The 16,895-nt window shown below is 35.7% G+C and overlaps 1 protein-coding gene across 1 annotated transcript in view; it reads right to left on the reverse strand.

The window, feature by feature from the left end:
- Window positions 1-10,661: 10,661 nt before the first annotated feature.
- The window catches only part of LOC107703334 (heparan sulfate glucosamine 3-O-sulfotransferase 2-like), a 29,475-nt gene continuing 23,241 nt past the window's right edge, over window positions 10,662-16,895 (reverse strand). Inside the window, exon 2 of the mRNA XM_016505924.1 lies at window positions 10,662-11,393. Coding sequence (XP_016361410.1) covers window positions 10,775-11,393 — 619 coding nt within the window. The 3' untranslated portion in view covers window positions 10,662-10,774. The remainder of the gene's footprint in view (window positions 11,394-16,895) is intronic.

The following is a 16,895-nucleotide window of genomic DNA, read 5'->3' on the forward strand; positions in this document are numbered from 1 at the left end:
ATGAATGAATATATATATATATAAAATAAATAAATAAATAAATAAATGTAATTATTTTAAACATATATAAAAAAAAAAATAAAATTCTCGGTCTTCTCTCCACAAAAATATTAAACAGCGCAACTGTTATCAAGATAGGAAGTAACAGGAAATGTTATTTGAGCACCTTATATCCGCAGTGTATATATTAATATTATTTTACAATTAATCTTTTATTTAACTTGATTTACTCCCCTTGCAAACCTGCTTATTTTTTGTTTACTTTTGGTGCTTCTGTTATTTATTTATTTATTTATTTAAGCGTGGAACACAGAATATTTTAAGAATGTTGCATTTTTGTTGCCATATGAAGTCTGTACACGTAATGTACACGTAATACACTGTTTATGTTGGATAGCTAACCATGGGCTTCATTAATAAGCAAAACTGTGGTTTTATTTTATTTTTTTTGTAAATTGGAAATTTCCTATTGAATAGTCTGTAACATGGACCTTTTTCACATTTCCGGGTTTCTCGGCAGCGGAAGTCGTCATAGTTGGGTAAATGTGAAAAGGGTCCACTGTGCAAAACAAACGGCTTTAAGTACAGTTTCTATTGGAATGTTCTACTCACGTTTCTTGAAAGAAGCCAGCTGTTCACATCAATAGAACCGAGTTGTATTTAATGTAGAAAATTGTGTGTACGTGGGCTTGTGCGTATGTTTTTTTTTTTATTGTCTTTCCCCTGCATGGATATGTCGAGACCTTGACTTCATCAAAGTTGCTAACTGTGTGCGCTGCAGCTCTAATAGCTCGCTCTTCATTAGTGTGGCACAGGAGCTGTCAGGTTGAGTATGTCAAGCATAAATAATCAGAGAAGCTGCTTCCAGGTCTCTCAGTTACCCACCCTCATCAGCCACCATTACTGCTGCTCAAGCCACTCCTTTTTATGTTTCTCTATGTCATAAAATCCCTATTTTGGGAAAAAGGTGCAGTGGCACTGATGACTGTTGTGAGCTGCTGTGTCCTGGAGCAGGAAGAGGTTTGCTCACGTGATCGTCCTGTACATAATAAGAAATCCTTTGAAGGTGGCACATGTCTGTCATCCTATAAATCATCCATAGGTGAGTATTCCTCTCTGGCAGTGCGGCCAGGCGCCGTTCTCGTTATCCAGTGTGGGCTTGCCTCTCGGTGAAGAGTGGTGAGGTGAGGCGCTTTGATAAAAATACTTCACAAAGTCGTGTCACCATTAACGGCTCTCGCTCTCGTGTGAATGCGATGAGGAGAGGGATGAGAAAAACACACTGTGATTTTAGCACCGATAAAATTAATTGAAGGCCGTATCAAAACATGACGAGCTTTTTACAAGTGTCGTGTAGGCTACTTTTACGGAGAGGGACCCATTTTCCAGCTCTGTGCTTTGCTCATCAGTTTGGCAGTGCATGCAGCAGAGCAGAGGTGATTACTTTAGAGAATTAGATTTAATCACTTAAAGTGCTGAGGGATCCGTTCTTGGGTTATAATACTGCTTGGAGAGTTTGGTTTGTTTATTCCCCATTGGATTTTATTTAATGAGTTTTAATGTTATGGAAGACTTTTTTTCCCCAACTATATATTAGAAAAGCAGTATTAAATATGAATTTTTACTTGTAAATAAAAAGCTGCTTTTTTATTTAAAAGTGCTTTCAAGAAAATGGAGGAAAAAGTAATTTTTTTTTTGTATTCATTCAGCTCTGCACTTTATAACATAAGCTATTAGGAGTGTAACGATTCACTCGTTCTCTCGATGCATCAATTGCAAACCCTGACGATGCATAGGCCTATATGCATCGATCTTGAAACATGGATTTTTGAATTGTGAATCGCCGATTTTGGACAGTAATCGATTTAAAACGCTAAGAATCGAATGAATCGCGATTTCTATCGCGATTCAATGCTTTCATAAATTACTACAAGCAGGAATTAATGGAGACCTTGAACAGTGTTCGTGCCTCGCATCTCTCCTTCACGCGCTGCACTATTTACCGCCTGTGGCTGTCACAGGATTGCGCTCACGCTCCGTTCATCTCACTGACATTTTTTGAGCAGCTGATGTGTGATCTCTCCTTAGTACTAGTATGGCGTTGCTAAAGTGAAGTAGTTTTACTTTTCTGTAGTTTTTCAATGGCTCTCGGTCATACCGACGACGTTACCTGAGCAGTCGAAGGTTACGCATTTATTGCATGGACGGACCAAAAATGTAAGTGTCTAAAGCATATAGTTCCATTGAATGACAAATGTGTTTTAACAATGTTGTTAAACCGAATGTACGAAGGAAAATGTTAAAATAACCACAGCATTAACAACAACCTTGAAATAAGAGCGCCAGGTTTATCTGATAATCAGATGCATGAAAGTAGGTTCCTTGCTATAGCAAACAGACATCGGGCTGTTTTCTTTCAGAATCACCATTTGCCGATGGAGAGGAAAAGTTACTATAGCATTTTATTTTATGAAAATGAGATAAAGAAGTTTTCGCACTGAAAGAGAATTGATCTTGCGCTCATAGAACTTAAAGAGATAAGAAAATAATTCCTTGTAAAAAAAAAAGTAATAATAAAAATAATATATACATACATACATGAAATTATTGTATTTGACATTTCTGTCACTTCTGAAACGATGACTACACCCCTGGCGTGACAAAATGTTAGCCTATAGCCTACATAATACTTTTAAAGCTCTTTTTTAAAATCTTGGCTTACATAAATTTCTATATATGCCATGTCATGCCATAGCATCGTTAAACTATAGCATCTAACAATGGACAAAAGTTTTTTTTTTCTCTAACCTATGGTTCTCTAACCATAAAGGCTGCGGTGTAATTTGCCCCCTGACTAAGCATTTAAATAATTTAGGGGAAGCATTTAAATAATCCTGTGAATGCACTTAAAGAATGCAGAATCTAATCATTAATCGAATCGAATCGAATTAAATTGTGAATTGAATCGTTCTGAATTTGCAAAAAACGTTCTTGAATCGAATCGAAAACCTATGAATCGTGAAACGATTCGCTGTCTACCCAAAGATTCACAGCCCTATAAGCTATGTATTCTGAATGAATATGACGAGAGGCATGCTAAATGGCACTTTCCACGAATGCAGTATACTTTGGTGTCCAGTGATCTTTTTTTTAGATACACAAATCCCGTGTTTCTTATGTATTGTGATTAGATCTGCTAAATGAGCTAATAGGCTGTCTAACATGCAGTTAACCTAGAAATTAGCTAGTTTTAAACTTCAAATTGTGGTTTTAGCCTCCGCACCTTAGATTATTTGACTTTTTCCCTCTGTATCCAACAATAAAAATCATATATAAATTTCATAGTTTTGACCAAATGAGTCAAAAAATACTAAAAAACACAATTGCTGAAATATTACATTTATTGGCAATTTTGCAAACTGTTTAATTAGTCTATTTAGTTTTCACATAATAGTTTTGACCAAATGAGTCAAAAAATACTAAAAAACACAATTGCTGAAATATTACATTTACTGGCAATTTTGCAAACTGTTTAATTAGTCTATTTAGTTTTCACATTTACTTAGTATGTGTTACTAAATCAAAACAAAATCACACATTTCAAAATATTAAAAACATGAAATTAACACGATTCACATGGCAAAATGAAGCACTTTATTTTTGGTCCTTAATAAGCTGTCTAAATGGCACTTTTCCATGAATAAAATAATGAATAAAAAGAGATGTTTTCTTTTTCTTTTCCAATAATGCTGAAAAATGAAAAGAGGTGCATAACCTTCATAAAATGTTTACTGACAAACTCAAGAGGTGAACCTAGAAAAAAATAAAAAACGTTACCTTTCACAAGTTTAAGGTTGTAGAGAAGTGCCTTTTGCTCACCAAGGCTGCACTTACTTGGAAAAAGACAACAACAACAACAGTAAAAATACAGTACAAACTAAAATTCTTTGAAATATTGAAATATAATAATCGAAAATGACTGTTTTCTCTTTAAATTAAAAAAAAAAATGTAATTCATTCTTGTGATGTCAAAGTTGAATTTTCATCATCATTACTCCAGTCTTCAGTGTCACATGATCTTTCAGAAATCATTCTTCATATGCTGATTTACTGCTTAAGAAATATTGCTTATTATGAATTTTGAAAGCACGATTGTAATTTTGTCAGGATTCTTTGATGAATAGAAAATCACAGCATTTATTTGAAATAGAACATTATAAACATCTTTACTGTTTTTTTTTTTTTGATCAGTTGAATGTGTCCTTGCTGAATAGAAGTATTAATTTCTTTTAAAAAATCTCACTGACTTTAATCTTTTGAATGTTGGTGTATTTTTTGTTTGACCTCTTGAGGTTGTTACCTGTTTTCACTGGTCATTATTGAAAAAGAAATATAAAAATCTTCATTTATTCATTCATATTTTATTAATGGAAAGTGACATTTACATGGCTTGTTAAAGGACCAAATAAAGTGCTTGATTTGAATCGGGTGGCAGAAATCCAGTCTTGTGGCCTAAATAAATGTGTTCAGTGCAAAAGCAGCTCTTTTTTTCCCCCCCCTCTAACAAGGATGGACTAATACTGCATGAAGACAGACGTTTCTGGCATGCTCTTCATTAGGTGAGACAGTGTTGTGACACTCATAGCCCTCTGATGGCCTCGCTCGTTCTACATGCCATTCTGAGCTCTAAATGCTGAAACTGCTGCAGGACACAAAACTGTCTCTGACTTGACAGCCGTGACAAGGGGTTGGCCTTATCAAATCAAGATGGAATGCTAATTGAGAGGCTTTTTGCAGAAAACTTGTGGTGCTTTTGTGCAGGCATTTGTAACAAACTACTTTGCTTTAGAGGAGATCACATCTTTTGTTGTCATGCACAAAATCAGCTACAGCACACCTTGCTTCCCCTTGATACTCCCACTTTTGAACAGTTCTCAGCAGGTATTTCCGTCCAGTGACATCTGTGGGATTTTGGGTATACTTCAGACTTTTTTTCCCTCTCATAGCAAGACAAAATGCTTTTTCCACTATAAATTGTATAGCCAACACTGACACGTTCTATTGTAATATTAATGCATGTTCGTTGTGTGAGCCGATGAAGAGCAGATCTTTTTTTTTTCTTTTTTTTCATGAAGAATGTTTTGCTGAATTGTAATGAATTTCAGCAGATGGATGATGACTCTTCAGCACCTCAAATGATGTCTCAAGTGTGGAGCAATATGCTTTTTTTGCTCATTAGCACGTTTATTTTTGATGTTTGTAATGGTGCAACATACTGTTGCAATCCACCTTTTTACACTTATGAGTATGCTAATCCATATCAGCAAAAGATCTTTAACATCTGCTGTGTTATCAAAGTTCTTTAGAGGTTAAATTGATCAATTACAACTATACTTGATGTTTAAAGTTTGGTATTGTCAGACTCTGTTCCATGTTTTGTGTGTGTCCTGCTCCTCATGTGCCTTCCCATGCCCTTATTTGGTTAGTTTCCTGTTCCTCCCCTGTTTAGTGTTTCATTGCTTCCAGGTGTGTCTCGTCATCCCCTCCTCCTGTGTGTATAAATAGTGTTCCCAGTCCCAAGTTCTCTGTCCGCTGTTAAACGTCTTCCTGAGTTCGTCTCCCTTGGTTCCTGAAAATAAAGTCTTGGTAAAGTATTCTCCAGCGTCTCCTTGTTCCTCGTGTGTGTCCATCGTGGCAGGTATCTTGAAGCTTTAAATAAGCTGGTTTGCATTAAAGCACAGCATCTTGCGTTGTGTTGCAGGTGTGAAAATGATGACAATAGCTGCGTTAGCTGTTTTTTTTTCCTCATGTTTTCCAACACATTCTGATATTTTTGACCAGTTTTGCTTACAAATCTGAGATTAGGAATGCTTATTACATTGGCAAGTTGTTTTAAAGTGTGACTGTTTTTTTTTTTTTTTTTTTTGTTTGATTTTTGTAATTGCTTTGATAACATTTATATTTGCTTTTTTGTAACAGATCTGTTATAAAAGCCCTTGATATTTATGACAAAATACTATGCGCTGATAAGAGGCTTATTTATTAAACAGTGAGCTGCCTCCGTGTGCTGAGATATAGAGTTAGTGGGATGCTTGAGCCTAGTATGGTCATGAATACATGACATAAACATTTTGTGGATTGTTTTTTTTTTTTTTTTTTTTTTTAGCACACAATGGCTACTACCTGACAGGTGTTTTCTTTAAACAGCTTTAGCTGTTAGAAAACTATCCGATCTGAAATTCTCTCTGCTGACATCGAGGTGGCTGATTTGTTTTTATAGGGCTGGGTTAGAAAGATGGCTGAATTTGCGCACCATACCTTTAACATCCAGCACTAGCAACTCCTCTTAATTAACCCTTTCCCCACAATTGATGAAATTTTCCATCATTTATTACACAATGCTTCTCCACCAATGACAAGTTATTCCAGAAAGGCCCTTTTTTTTAATTTTTTTATTTTTATTTTTTTATATATATACATGATAGGGGGCACTATTGCAGACCTTCTGTAATAGTTTTTGACTATTAACCCTTAAACGCATACCTCGGGTCTTTAGCGACCCGTGACATCATTCACTACCTCTCCCACTCCCTCATTTATTTTTTTAAAGTTATACATCAACCTTCTTAGTATTCCTCAATCTATTTATTGTAAACATAAGAAAAAAAAGTGTATTTTTCATGCGTAACAATTACATATCTGATGACTCCATAAGTGCAATTCACCTTCATTCCTCAAGGTGGCACCATTTGATATACAATAATGGCATTGTTTCACTCATAATTACCGCAGGCAAAAGAATATCATCAGCAAAAATTTAACTGGATTGAATGACTTTACTGTAGAGCAATTACTGTACGCATTGAAATATAAGTGTCACTGTCATTTGATTGTGGATGTGGTGAATAAGCTGCCAGTGATCAAAACATTGATTTTTGAAGTCATTGAAAATTATATTTGAGAATTTGGTTGAAATTGCGAATATGAGCCAGATGTTGAATGTACTGTGGAAGTGCATTCTGATGATGACAGTACAGTAATTGTAAGATCATCCAAGATTCAAAAGGTAATGAAACATAATTTATTTATGCTCTTGTAATTGTTATTAAAATATCAGGAACGTTTTATGCTATTGCAGCAGTTATAGATCCGTCCATGTTAGGCATATAGGTCCAGGTCTCGAAAGATCCAAATATGCAATGATTGGCGAAGCATTTATGGGTTAGAACACGCAAAGAACATCTGCATAAACCAGGATAATCGTTCTAACATGATCACCAAACATTCAGCAGCATAATAAAAAATGCAACTTTTTTGATGGAACTTAAGTGTAGGAATAAGGTATATTTTGTTTGCTTGTTTGTTTCCCTTTGATATAGTCAATGTTTACATATTCATACAACAAAATATTCTTGGGGCGCATGAAAGATTTGTGAATATGATCAAAATTGCTGGCAGTAAAAGAGTTAAAATCTAATTAAAATCCTTCTTAAAGGGGTCATATGATGTTGCTAAAAAGAACATTATTTTGGGAGTCAGAACAAACCGGCATTGTAGTCTACTCTCCCAGGATCAGGAAACAGTCCTCCATAAAATGCACTGCACACATCTTAATATTTTTGGTTGAACTGTTCTAGAACAGTGTTGTAAATACAACTTAACCACTGAACGCATCATATGACCCCTTTAACTATCCTTGTTATTGGCAAAATAGGGATTCTTGAGTAGTGTGAGAAGCATCATCCACTGCATCTCTAGTTATTACCTTCTGCATCAGCCACTGAACACTTCATATTGGTTGACCATTATGCGGGATACTTTCACAGGCCATTTAAAAGCTCAAGAATATCATCCTAATGCACCATCACACTCTCCAACCATCTCTGACAGGCAGACGAGGCATACCTGACTTTGTTGACATTACTTATTAAGGCCGAGGTACAAGATGCTTCTGAAAAGCTCAAAGTTCATGACATTTTCAGCACTGTCTGTTTATTTCTCAGTATTTACTTTGAAGGTTAAACTGGCCTCTACCAGTAATTGTGCTGTTTCCTCCCTCATGATCATAGCAAATCAATGGTAGACCTTTTCAGAGCACACCGATGTGTTTTAAAGGACTAATGCTTGATTCATCGCTCTGACAATTGGACTGAAGCTCTGCTTCAATCAAAATGCTGCAAATACTGCATTCATAATAAAGGACATCACTGCACATAAAAGATGAAAGATACATGACCATTAGGTGAGTAAACCCACTACATTTTCTCATTTAGGGATTTTAACCAAGGGACTGTATAGCTAAAATCAGTTTTTTGAAAGGAAGATATATATAGGGGCATATGAGGACACTATTGCACCATTTTCTGTCCTCTGATGTCCACTTTTGTGTCTTGAACTAATTTTGTAATTTGAGTTGGTTCTAGTTTGTTATAATAAGAATATGGAAGTATATTAATGACGAATGTTTTTTAAACAAAGCACGTTGAATTGCACTACATTAAATAAATACATAAATACTTGGATTTCCTTTGTAATTATGTGTAAAATTTGCTAGCAATTTCTAAGTGAAAATTTCCAACAACCATTTTTTTTTTTTTCCACATTTCAGTTCTTAAAGTAACCACTTTTTAATGGTGTGATGAACATTTTAGTAATCTGAAGAACCTTTTTTTCACTATAAAATAATATTTTGTTCAATGGAAAGATTCCATGAATGTTAAAGGATCTTCATGGAAGCATCAATGCTAATAACGCACCTTTCTTTTTAAGAATATAATTGAAAAAAAAAATGCATTTCATTATAGCTTTCTTTTTTTGGGGAGCTGAAATTCAGCGTGGTTGTATATTTAAGCATGTACATTTTATGTACATTTAATATATTTTAGCACATAGTCAATTGGTAATATTTCACACAATTTCATTATTAAAATTTATATTAAATATTCAGCTTTCAAAGTTAATTTCCAAAATATTAATTAAACAAAAACATTCAACATTGCACAACATTTTTTCTTTCGGGCATTTCAGGATGCTTTCAAAGATATTTGTCATTAATTTACTTCTAAATACATTTTACATTACTGTTTTCCCCCCTACGGCCTTGATAATTTTGTCACTGTACCTTTATGATTTTGTATGCAAATGACACCTGGTATAGTTCACGCTCTTGTTCATCTAGTTCAATAGGCATTTAAATCTAAACATTAGATTCACATTTATAATTTGCTCATGCATACAGTGTATTCAAGTTATGCATTTAATCAGTTCCATCAGAGGATCAAACCTGTGACCTGTCTGTTTCTAGCAGCATGATCTACAGGAACACAGTACACTGAACTGCCCTGTTTAAATGTTTTCATGGCTTTGGCATCAATGCTGTGATGATTTCTGAATGACTGGGGGGAAAGAGAGCTGAGTGTTCAATGTTTGATGATGTTTATATACTGTAGAGCAACAAAAGAGCAAGGAAATCTTATTTTCAGTTTTTACCATAGACAGTTATGCATTGACGTTTTCCTACTGTCAGAATTGTGCATCAGAATAACTAATGAAAAGATGATTAATCTGTTGAACAAGTTTTTTCCACTGGCTTTGAGAGTTATCCAAAAAAAAAAAAAAGGGCCAGAGGTTGTTCTCATTGCATGAACAAAACATGAATTAACTTCTCGTACTGCATTGAGGATGAACGTAAATATGTTTTTTTTTATGATTCATTTAATTTGTTTTGCTGTGTTACATTTTGTGAGATAAACGTAATGACACACCTCAGCAGTCACTGTATGCTTTACGGGTTTCTATTTCATATCAAGACGATTAACTTGGTTTAGTGTTTTAAACAGTAACAGGAGGGCAATGAATGAAACAAATGCAATACCAAACACTATGACACTGAACAAGAGCTTCTCACTTCTTCTGTTTAATGACCTTGCATGGGTTCTAAATGTATTAAAGCATTTCATGTCAAAGGCAAAGTCTCTTGAGCTACAGTACATACAACTTTGTATTCTGCCCATATTTTATCTTTTTTTATATATTAAGAGCACTGGGTCTTAATTAGTTTGAGGTGTTCTGTTTCCTTTTGTCCTGCAAACTGTTTCAAAGGGATAATTACTCCAAAAAGTATTTATGTCATCATTTACTGAAATGCACTACTGTTCAAAAGTTTGGGGTTTTAATGCTGGAAGTCTCTTATGCTCACCAAGGCTGCTTGTATTTAATAAAAAATACAGTAAAACATTAATCGTTATTACAATTCAAAATAGCTGTTTTCTATCTGAATATATTTGAATGTAATGTATTCCTGTGATGCAAAGCTGAATTTTTAGCATCATTACTCCAGTCTTCAGTGTCACATGATCCTTAAGAAATCATTCTAATATGATTTACTCCTCAAGAAACATTTCATATTATCAGTGTTAAAAACAGTAGTGCAGATTAATATTTTTGTAGGAACTATTATATTTTTTTCCAGTTCGTATTAATTACTGACCCCCCCAGACTGTTGAAGGATAGTGTTTATATAATAGACTGAATGCTGCAAAAACTCCATAAAAGTATTATAATAGTAGTCCATATGATTTACTGGAAAATGAGCAAACTGCACATTCTTCTAAATATCTTCTTTTATGTTCCACAGAAGAAAAACGGGCATACAGGTTTGCAGCAATTTTAGGGTGAGTAAATGATGATAGAATTGACATTTTTAGGCGAACTATCCCTTGAAGACGTGTTCATCATCAGAAAAGCGAGGCTGGTTTCATCCAGGTCCTCCTCCTCAGTCCCATCTGAAGTCATGACCCACCATTTCAAAAAATTTCACATTGAATGGCCTATAAAATTCTCTAAGCTGCTCAATGACTTCCTGGGCAATCTGAACGTGAGTTCTGCCCTTGGACTTGCCAAGACAGCGGGGCTGGCTGCTGCTTTCTGGCTTCTTCAGGCACGGGAAGCCTTTTGTTCGGTTGAAGTAGAAGTGCTTGTCCGTGATGATGCGTTTGAGCCCCAGGAAATCCTGCACGCGGCCCATCTCTCTGGCCGGATCTGTGATGAGCCGCTCCCCGCTGACAAAATGGATCTGCGATAGACGGAAGTACTGCAGCCAGTTCTCCAGGTGGAGGATGTACATGCCTATGCGGATGGCATTCCAGGAGGTGTCCACCATACCTTGACTCCTGTTCTTGAAAGCTAGTTCCTCAAAAGAAGGGATGTCGGGCTTCTTCGACAGGGTCTGTGTGTAGTCGGAGATCGCCCTCGTGACTGGGTTCCGCACTACTACGATCAGCTTTGTTTCGCGAGACATGTTTGAGATGCGTCGCGGTGCCTCCCGGGTCACAAAGTAACTTGGTGTTTTCTCCATGGTGATCTGACTGTCTAGAGTCCGCGGCATAAGGCCCCTGTGAGAAGACAAAAGAAAAATATTAATCAAAATGAATTTATGACATAGGTTCACAAGGTTTTTTTTCATGTAAGCCACCAACATTAACACTGGCACTCTTGGTAAATATAAGAGCAAAAACAGGCTGTTTTATATATATATATGTGTGTGTGTGTGTGTGTGTGTGTGTGTGTGTGTATGAAAATGTAAAAATGCGTTTATCGAAGGCAACTTTAATTTTCTTTCTTTTTTGATTCTTTATTAATAACACATTTTAAAAGATAACTATTTACAATAAAACCTAAGATCTGCTCAGAGTCATAAGATAAGCATATTAAAAAAGGAGAGAAAGTATAAATAAATAAATAAAATGCTTTAATTAAAACAATAATTAAAAAAAAAAAAATTCTTACCCTGAAGGAAATATTTAGAAATATTTATTTTAACATTTGGCAGATGCTTTTGTCCAAAGCTACCTGCTTTGTGTTCAAGCTATACATTTATTTCATGTATTCCCTGGGAATCAAACCCTTGAAACAAACCATTTTTTTATTATGACAATCTTTTATTATTATTAAATCTTTTATTATGAAAAAACAAATCTGAAATTGTGTTTCTGATATGGGTTACACTTTACGTTGATGTCCTTGTTACAATGTAATACACTAATTATACATTTAATAACATGTTATTATACATTAACTACATGTACTTACTATATGGTTAGGGTTAGGATTAGGGTTTGGCTTAGAGTTACTTGCATGCAATTATGCATAATTTATTGTTATTATAACAGTAAATACATGTAGCGTGTAACAAGGGCACCTTAAAATAAAGTGTTACCAAAATATGAAATAACAGAATGTTTTTTAAATGTCAAATATAACAGCATTAAACACTAACAGGTCTTTTTAAATTTTTATAAACAAAAAAAATTCCAACATGAAATCCACCTCCCAATTTTGGAGGTTATTAAGACAGTGTAAGCTGCTGCCACTACAATTAAGTTGCTTAATATATATACATATACACAGTATATATATATATATAAATATAAATAATTGTAGTTGCAGCAGCTATAACAATAAACAAAGAAATCTGTTTAAATTACAATTTTAAGTTAATGTAATGGTCAACATTGTCAACAGAACCCATCAAAATAATATTGCCATATAACGCAACTTTAAAAATTTCAATTAAATCCATAAATTAGAATTGTTTTAGTTGCAACCATGCATTTCTTTAAGTTGTAATAACAGTAACAGCTATTATGCTCAAACTTAGCAAAAGTACAAAGCAAGAACCCAAGTATTAAAAGTCAGCATGCAACTCCCCATTCATGTCCCTACAGACATGAATGATACATCAAATTGTTGGGGTGTGCTACTGCTTTTCTGAGCAGTCTGACATTTGGCAAATAAAACCAGGACAATATTCTGTAGGAAGTAAGAATCACACTTTTGACTTGAGTAAGCAACCGTCTTGCAATAACCTAGCAATCGCTTAGCAACATCCTAAAAACCACTCACCCATAGTACCTTAGCAACCCTGGCAGCAAACCATTGTGAGTTTTCCACAGGAAAACACCACTCGCATTTCCTCAGAGAGTGTAAAAAATGCATTATATTTATTTGAGGAAACTATATAAGCAACCCTGGCATTTTCTTTTCACAGCCTTGAGAGGAAAAAGCGAGATAGCTTGTGGAACGTGGTCACCCCTCACATTAGTGTAGCCTCCAGCATGACAAATAGGAATTCAGTTACAGCAAGTGACAAAATAATCAGAGTGCACACATGAGGTTTTAATACTCGCCGGCAATATTTCTAGTCTCTTATCTCCCGGGTGAGTGTGATGCTGAAGGGTATGGGGAAATTATCAAATCTCAGGCACATCCTTTACTCCTGCTCATAAATCACCATCACCTGCATTACAGATGCACAATAGAGAGAAAGGCTTGGGCAAATCTGGGACATGCGAAATAGGTCATTATTTTCGCAAGTTTCTTTACGAAACCATCGAGTCCAGTTAGAGTTGTTCTGACTTGAACTGATGAACTACACAAGGTGATATCCACTCGGTCACAGTTCTGTTGTTTTAGCAGATAGCTGCTGCCCCGTCAACCTCTTTGAAGGAGCGAGCGTATTAACGGTGCCGTAAGCAGTTTTTATGGAACGGCACGCAGAAAATTTCCCTCTTACCTGACAGATATCACTGAAACAGATGTCTTGAGAAATCACACTCCTTTCTGTGACAGCCCTAGGCAGGAAAACTGCTATCTGAATGCAGGATGTTATCGTTTAGCCAGTCAGACGTCATTTTGAGTGTTCGGCTTCGTTGACATGTGGTGCGCTAACTTGTCTATGCAGCGTGGGGTTCAGTGTTGCCAACTTCTTTCAATGGAAAGTAGCTTAAGCCAGCTTGAAAAGTCGCTAGATGACGTCATACGCTAATTAGCATATTCAGAACATCATTGCTCATATTGCCTATTATCAATACAACTGTTTTCATTGATATATTTTACTGTTTCTGTTGTCAGACAACGGGATGAATATGAAATGTGACTGAAACGCGGTCCGTTAAGACTACATAACCAGCTCTCTCTTCCAAGATGTTAATCCGCACAGAAATCCTGATTTATAATTGAGCCGTCGTCTGATGAAATCAAATACACATAAGATAAAGACAATGGCTGTGCTGTATTTGCATGCAAAATTAGAGAAGCAACAGAATAGCTATTTTAACTGAAAGCGCTGCTCTCTGCCGCTCGTTGAACAGATCAGACACAGAGAAAGATGTGTTTCTCGCTGAGAAAGCAAGCAGTAACGACGAGTCTCAGAAACTAAATAAGGTTTGTCCAAGAAGTCGCTAGATTTGTTGCTAGGCGCTTTTTTGGAAAAAAGCATCTAAGGGGGTCTGAAAAGTCGCTAAATCTAGTTACAAAGTCGCTAAGTTGGCAACATTGGTGGGGTTTTTTGAAGGAGAAGGCAGTATAATTTAGTGGCGCAAGTTAGCAAAATGGCTAACATTGCTAACAGAACTTTTAAAGACAAAATGAAATGGTAATTCACTCGTTTTCTATATGCATGTTTTTGTTATTCATGCATACATTTCATTTTTACTTTTTTTGTTTTTCCAAGCTTGTAATTTTTAATACAAATATCATAACTGGATCTTCTGTAGTGATGGAAAGTTCGGATCATTTTACTGACTCGGATCTTTGAATCTCGTTCATCACAATGAGTTAATTAATTTCCGAGTCATTTTGTTAATTTCAGCCGAATATAATTAAAATGCTACATGTTAATAAATTAATTCTCTGACACATCTACTTACATGACGTTGATCACATTTAGAATAAGAAAAATAAACTATAATGCAACTAAGGCCAAATTATGTGAAACAGAAACAATTAATTAATTGAGGCTATACAATCTGTTAGTTCACCTCCCCTGCCAATATGAGTCTTTCGTACTTTTGTCACGTCACATCCCTGTAAGCTGAAGCTATGCAGTCTGTACTGGAAACAGAATTAATTAGTTCACCTCTCGAGTCTTCGGGTTCGAGATGTTCGTTGTTTTGTCATGTGCCCACTTAGTAACAAACACAAACATTACTTATTTACTGCATGCTGTTATTGTATGTAGGAATTTTTGCTTTATCACAGTGATTTCCCCCATCATACGGATAAAGTTAAAAGTATTAATGAGCTCACATACTCACATTCAATGATATGACAGAAATTCACAAAAGTATAAATTGTAAGAAATAAAAATCTACAATTTGAAACCAGAAATGCATCACGTGACTGATAAAAAAACTGACTGTGCATGTGTTTGTAAGGAAGATTGGAATCATTAACTTATTTCTTTATCCAATGCTGCTAACAAAAGAACAAAAAACTCAGACCCGAAGACTCGAGAGGTGAACTAATCATTTCTGTTTCCTGTAAAGAACCAGTAGGATGTTGTGCATGTGCGGTCAACACAAAATGAATGAATCCCTCGCTTAGACGACTCAATGTTCCCAAGTCATATTAAAGATTTGTTCAAAATGAACGAACCCTTCATGAACGATACATCACTAATCTTCTGGAAAAATGGTAGACTTCTCTCTGGTATAGTATGCTGGACTCCAAGTATGAAGTATGGTGGACTCCAATCATATCATCAGCATAAACCCATCCATTTCTTAAAGCGACTGCAAGTCTTAATTCAAACTGGCCTCCAACAAAGTTTCTGCCCAACATTTCTTTTCTATCTAGATAATTCACTTCAATGAAGGTCACAATACATAAGAAAAGATCTGTCGCTACTTCTATTACATCATGAATTTCGAGGGGCCTATACCATGAAGCTGGTTTAGCTGGCTTGCCAGGTAAGTTTGTTTAGTTTGCACCAACTCTAGGTTTTAGGCCCCATGAAAGTGGTTTGGCTTTTAGCGGTGTTCATGTTCTGGTTTAGAGATCTCAAACCGAAATTTGACCAATTAGCTTTGAGCATAATGACATATCACTGACAGTCACTTACACATGTTTTTCTTGCTCCAAATTAAAGGGCACTACATAGTAAATAAAATTGTCTGTCTTTGGCAGTGAATCGCACTGATTCTCTCTCGAGAAGTGAATCACAATTTCAAGGCATGTGATTGGCTGTTCACCACTGATGTCACACTTTCATGTGCACTCACTCCATAGACTCAGGATCAAGCCTGAGTTGACAGAGAAAGTTAATGATCCGTGTCATGCAAAGCCAGATTGGATTGGTTTGGTTATGTCGACTCTAAACTAATCCTAACCCCTAGTTTGTTCAGCCACCATCATGGTACAAACCCCTGGATTTTCCAATTCTATTTCCTGCCTGTTCTCCATCACTCTATGAATAAAACTGGTAAAAAATCACAAAACCTATAAAAGAGTCATATACTGTATGTTAAATGTTTTGTACAAATGTCCCCCGCTAATGTACTTTGCTATATGTTTGATCAAGTAAACTTGTAAGGTATCAACATTAGGTAATGAATGAGATATTCGCTACATTTACAAATCCCTCATATGTTTCTTCCGAGACGGTATTAAACCAAGCTATGAATTATCTTTTTATGTGATTACATCAGCGTTCATCCATTAAATTGAGAATTACAGCTATAAAACAGGATTAGTGAGGGCTTAAGAATTTAAATCTTAGCGAAAGACAGTAATAAAGATGGAAATTATATTGACCATCTTTATTGTATGGAACACAGGGGTCAGAGAATAACCTCGAGTTTCCACCAGTTGTGACTCATCCCCAATTCATAATGGGCTTTCCTAAAGCAGGAGTTGCGATACTTTACCTCCATAGTCCTGAAAATATTGATCCATTTAGCTTGATTTATAAATGGTGCGTTGCTGGCCAGGGTGTCTCTGTTAGCCTTAGCGGTTCAGGGCCAGAGGCAGCCATTAATCTTGCATACGTTGCAATGGAGCTTCACCCACTAAACAACTTTACTGTGTGTTTGAATGCAGGGCACCAATCACAGCCT

This window comes from Sinocyclocheilus anshuiensis, unplaced genomic scaffold (assembly GCF_001515605.1).
Source record: "Sinocyclocheilus anshuiensis isolate Anshui unplaced genomic scaffold, SAMN03320099.WGS_v1.1 scaffold58, whole genome shotgun sequence".
NCBI lineage: Eukaryota > Metazoa > Chordata > Actinopteri > Cypriniformes > Cyprinidae > Sinocyclocheilus > Sinocyclocheilus anshuiensis.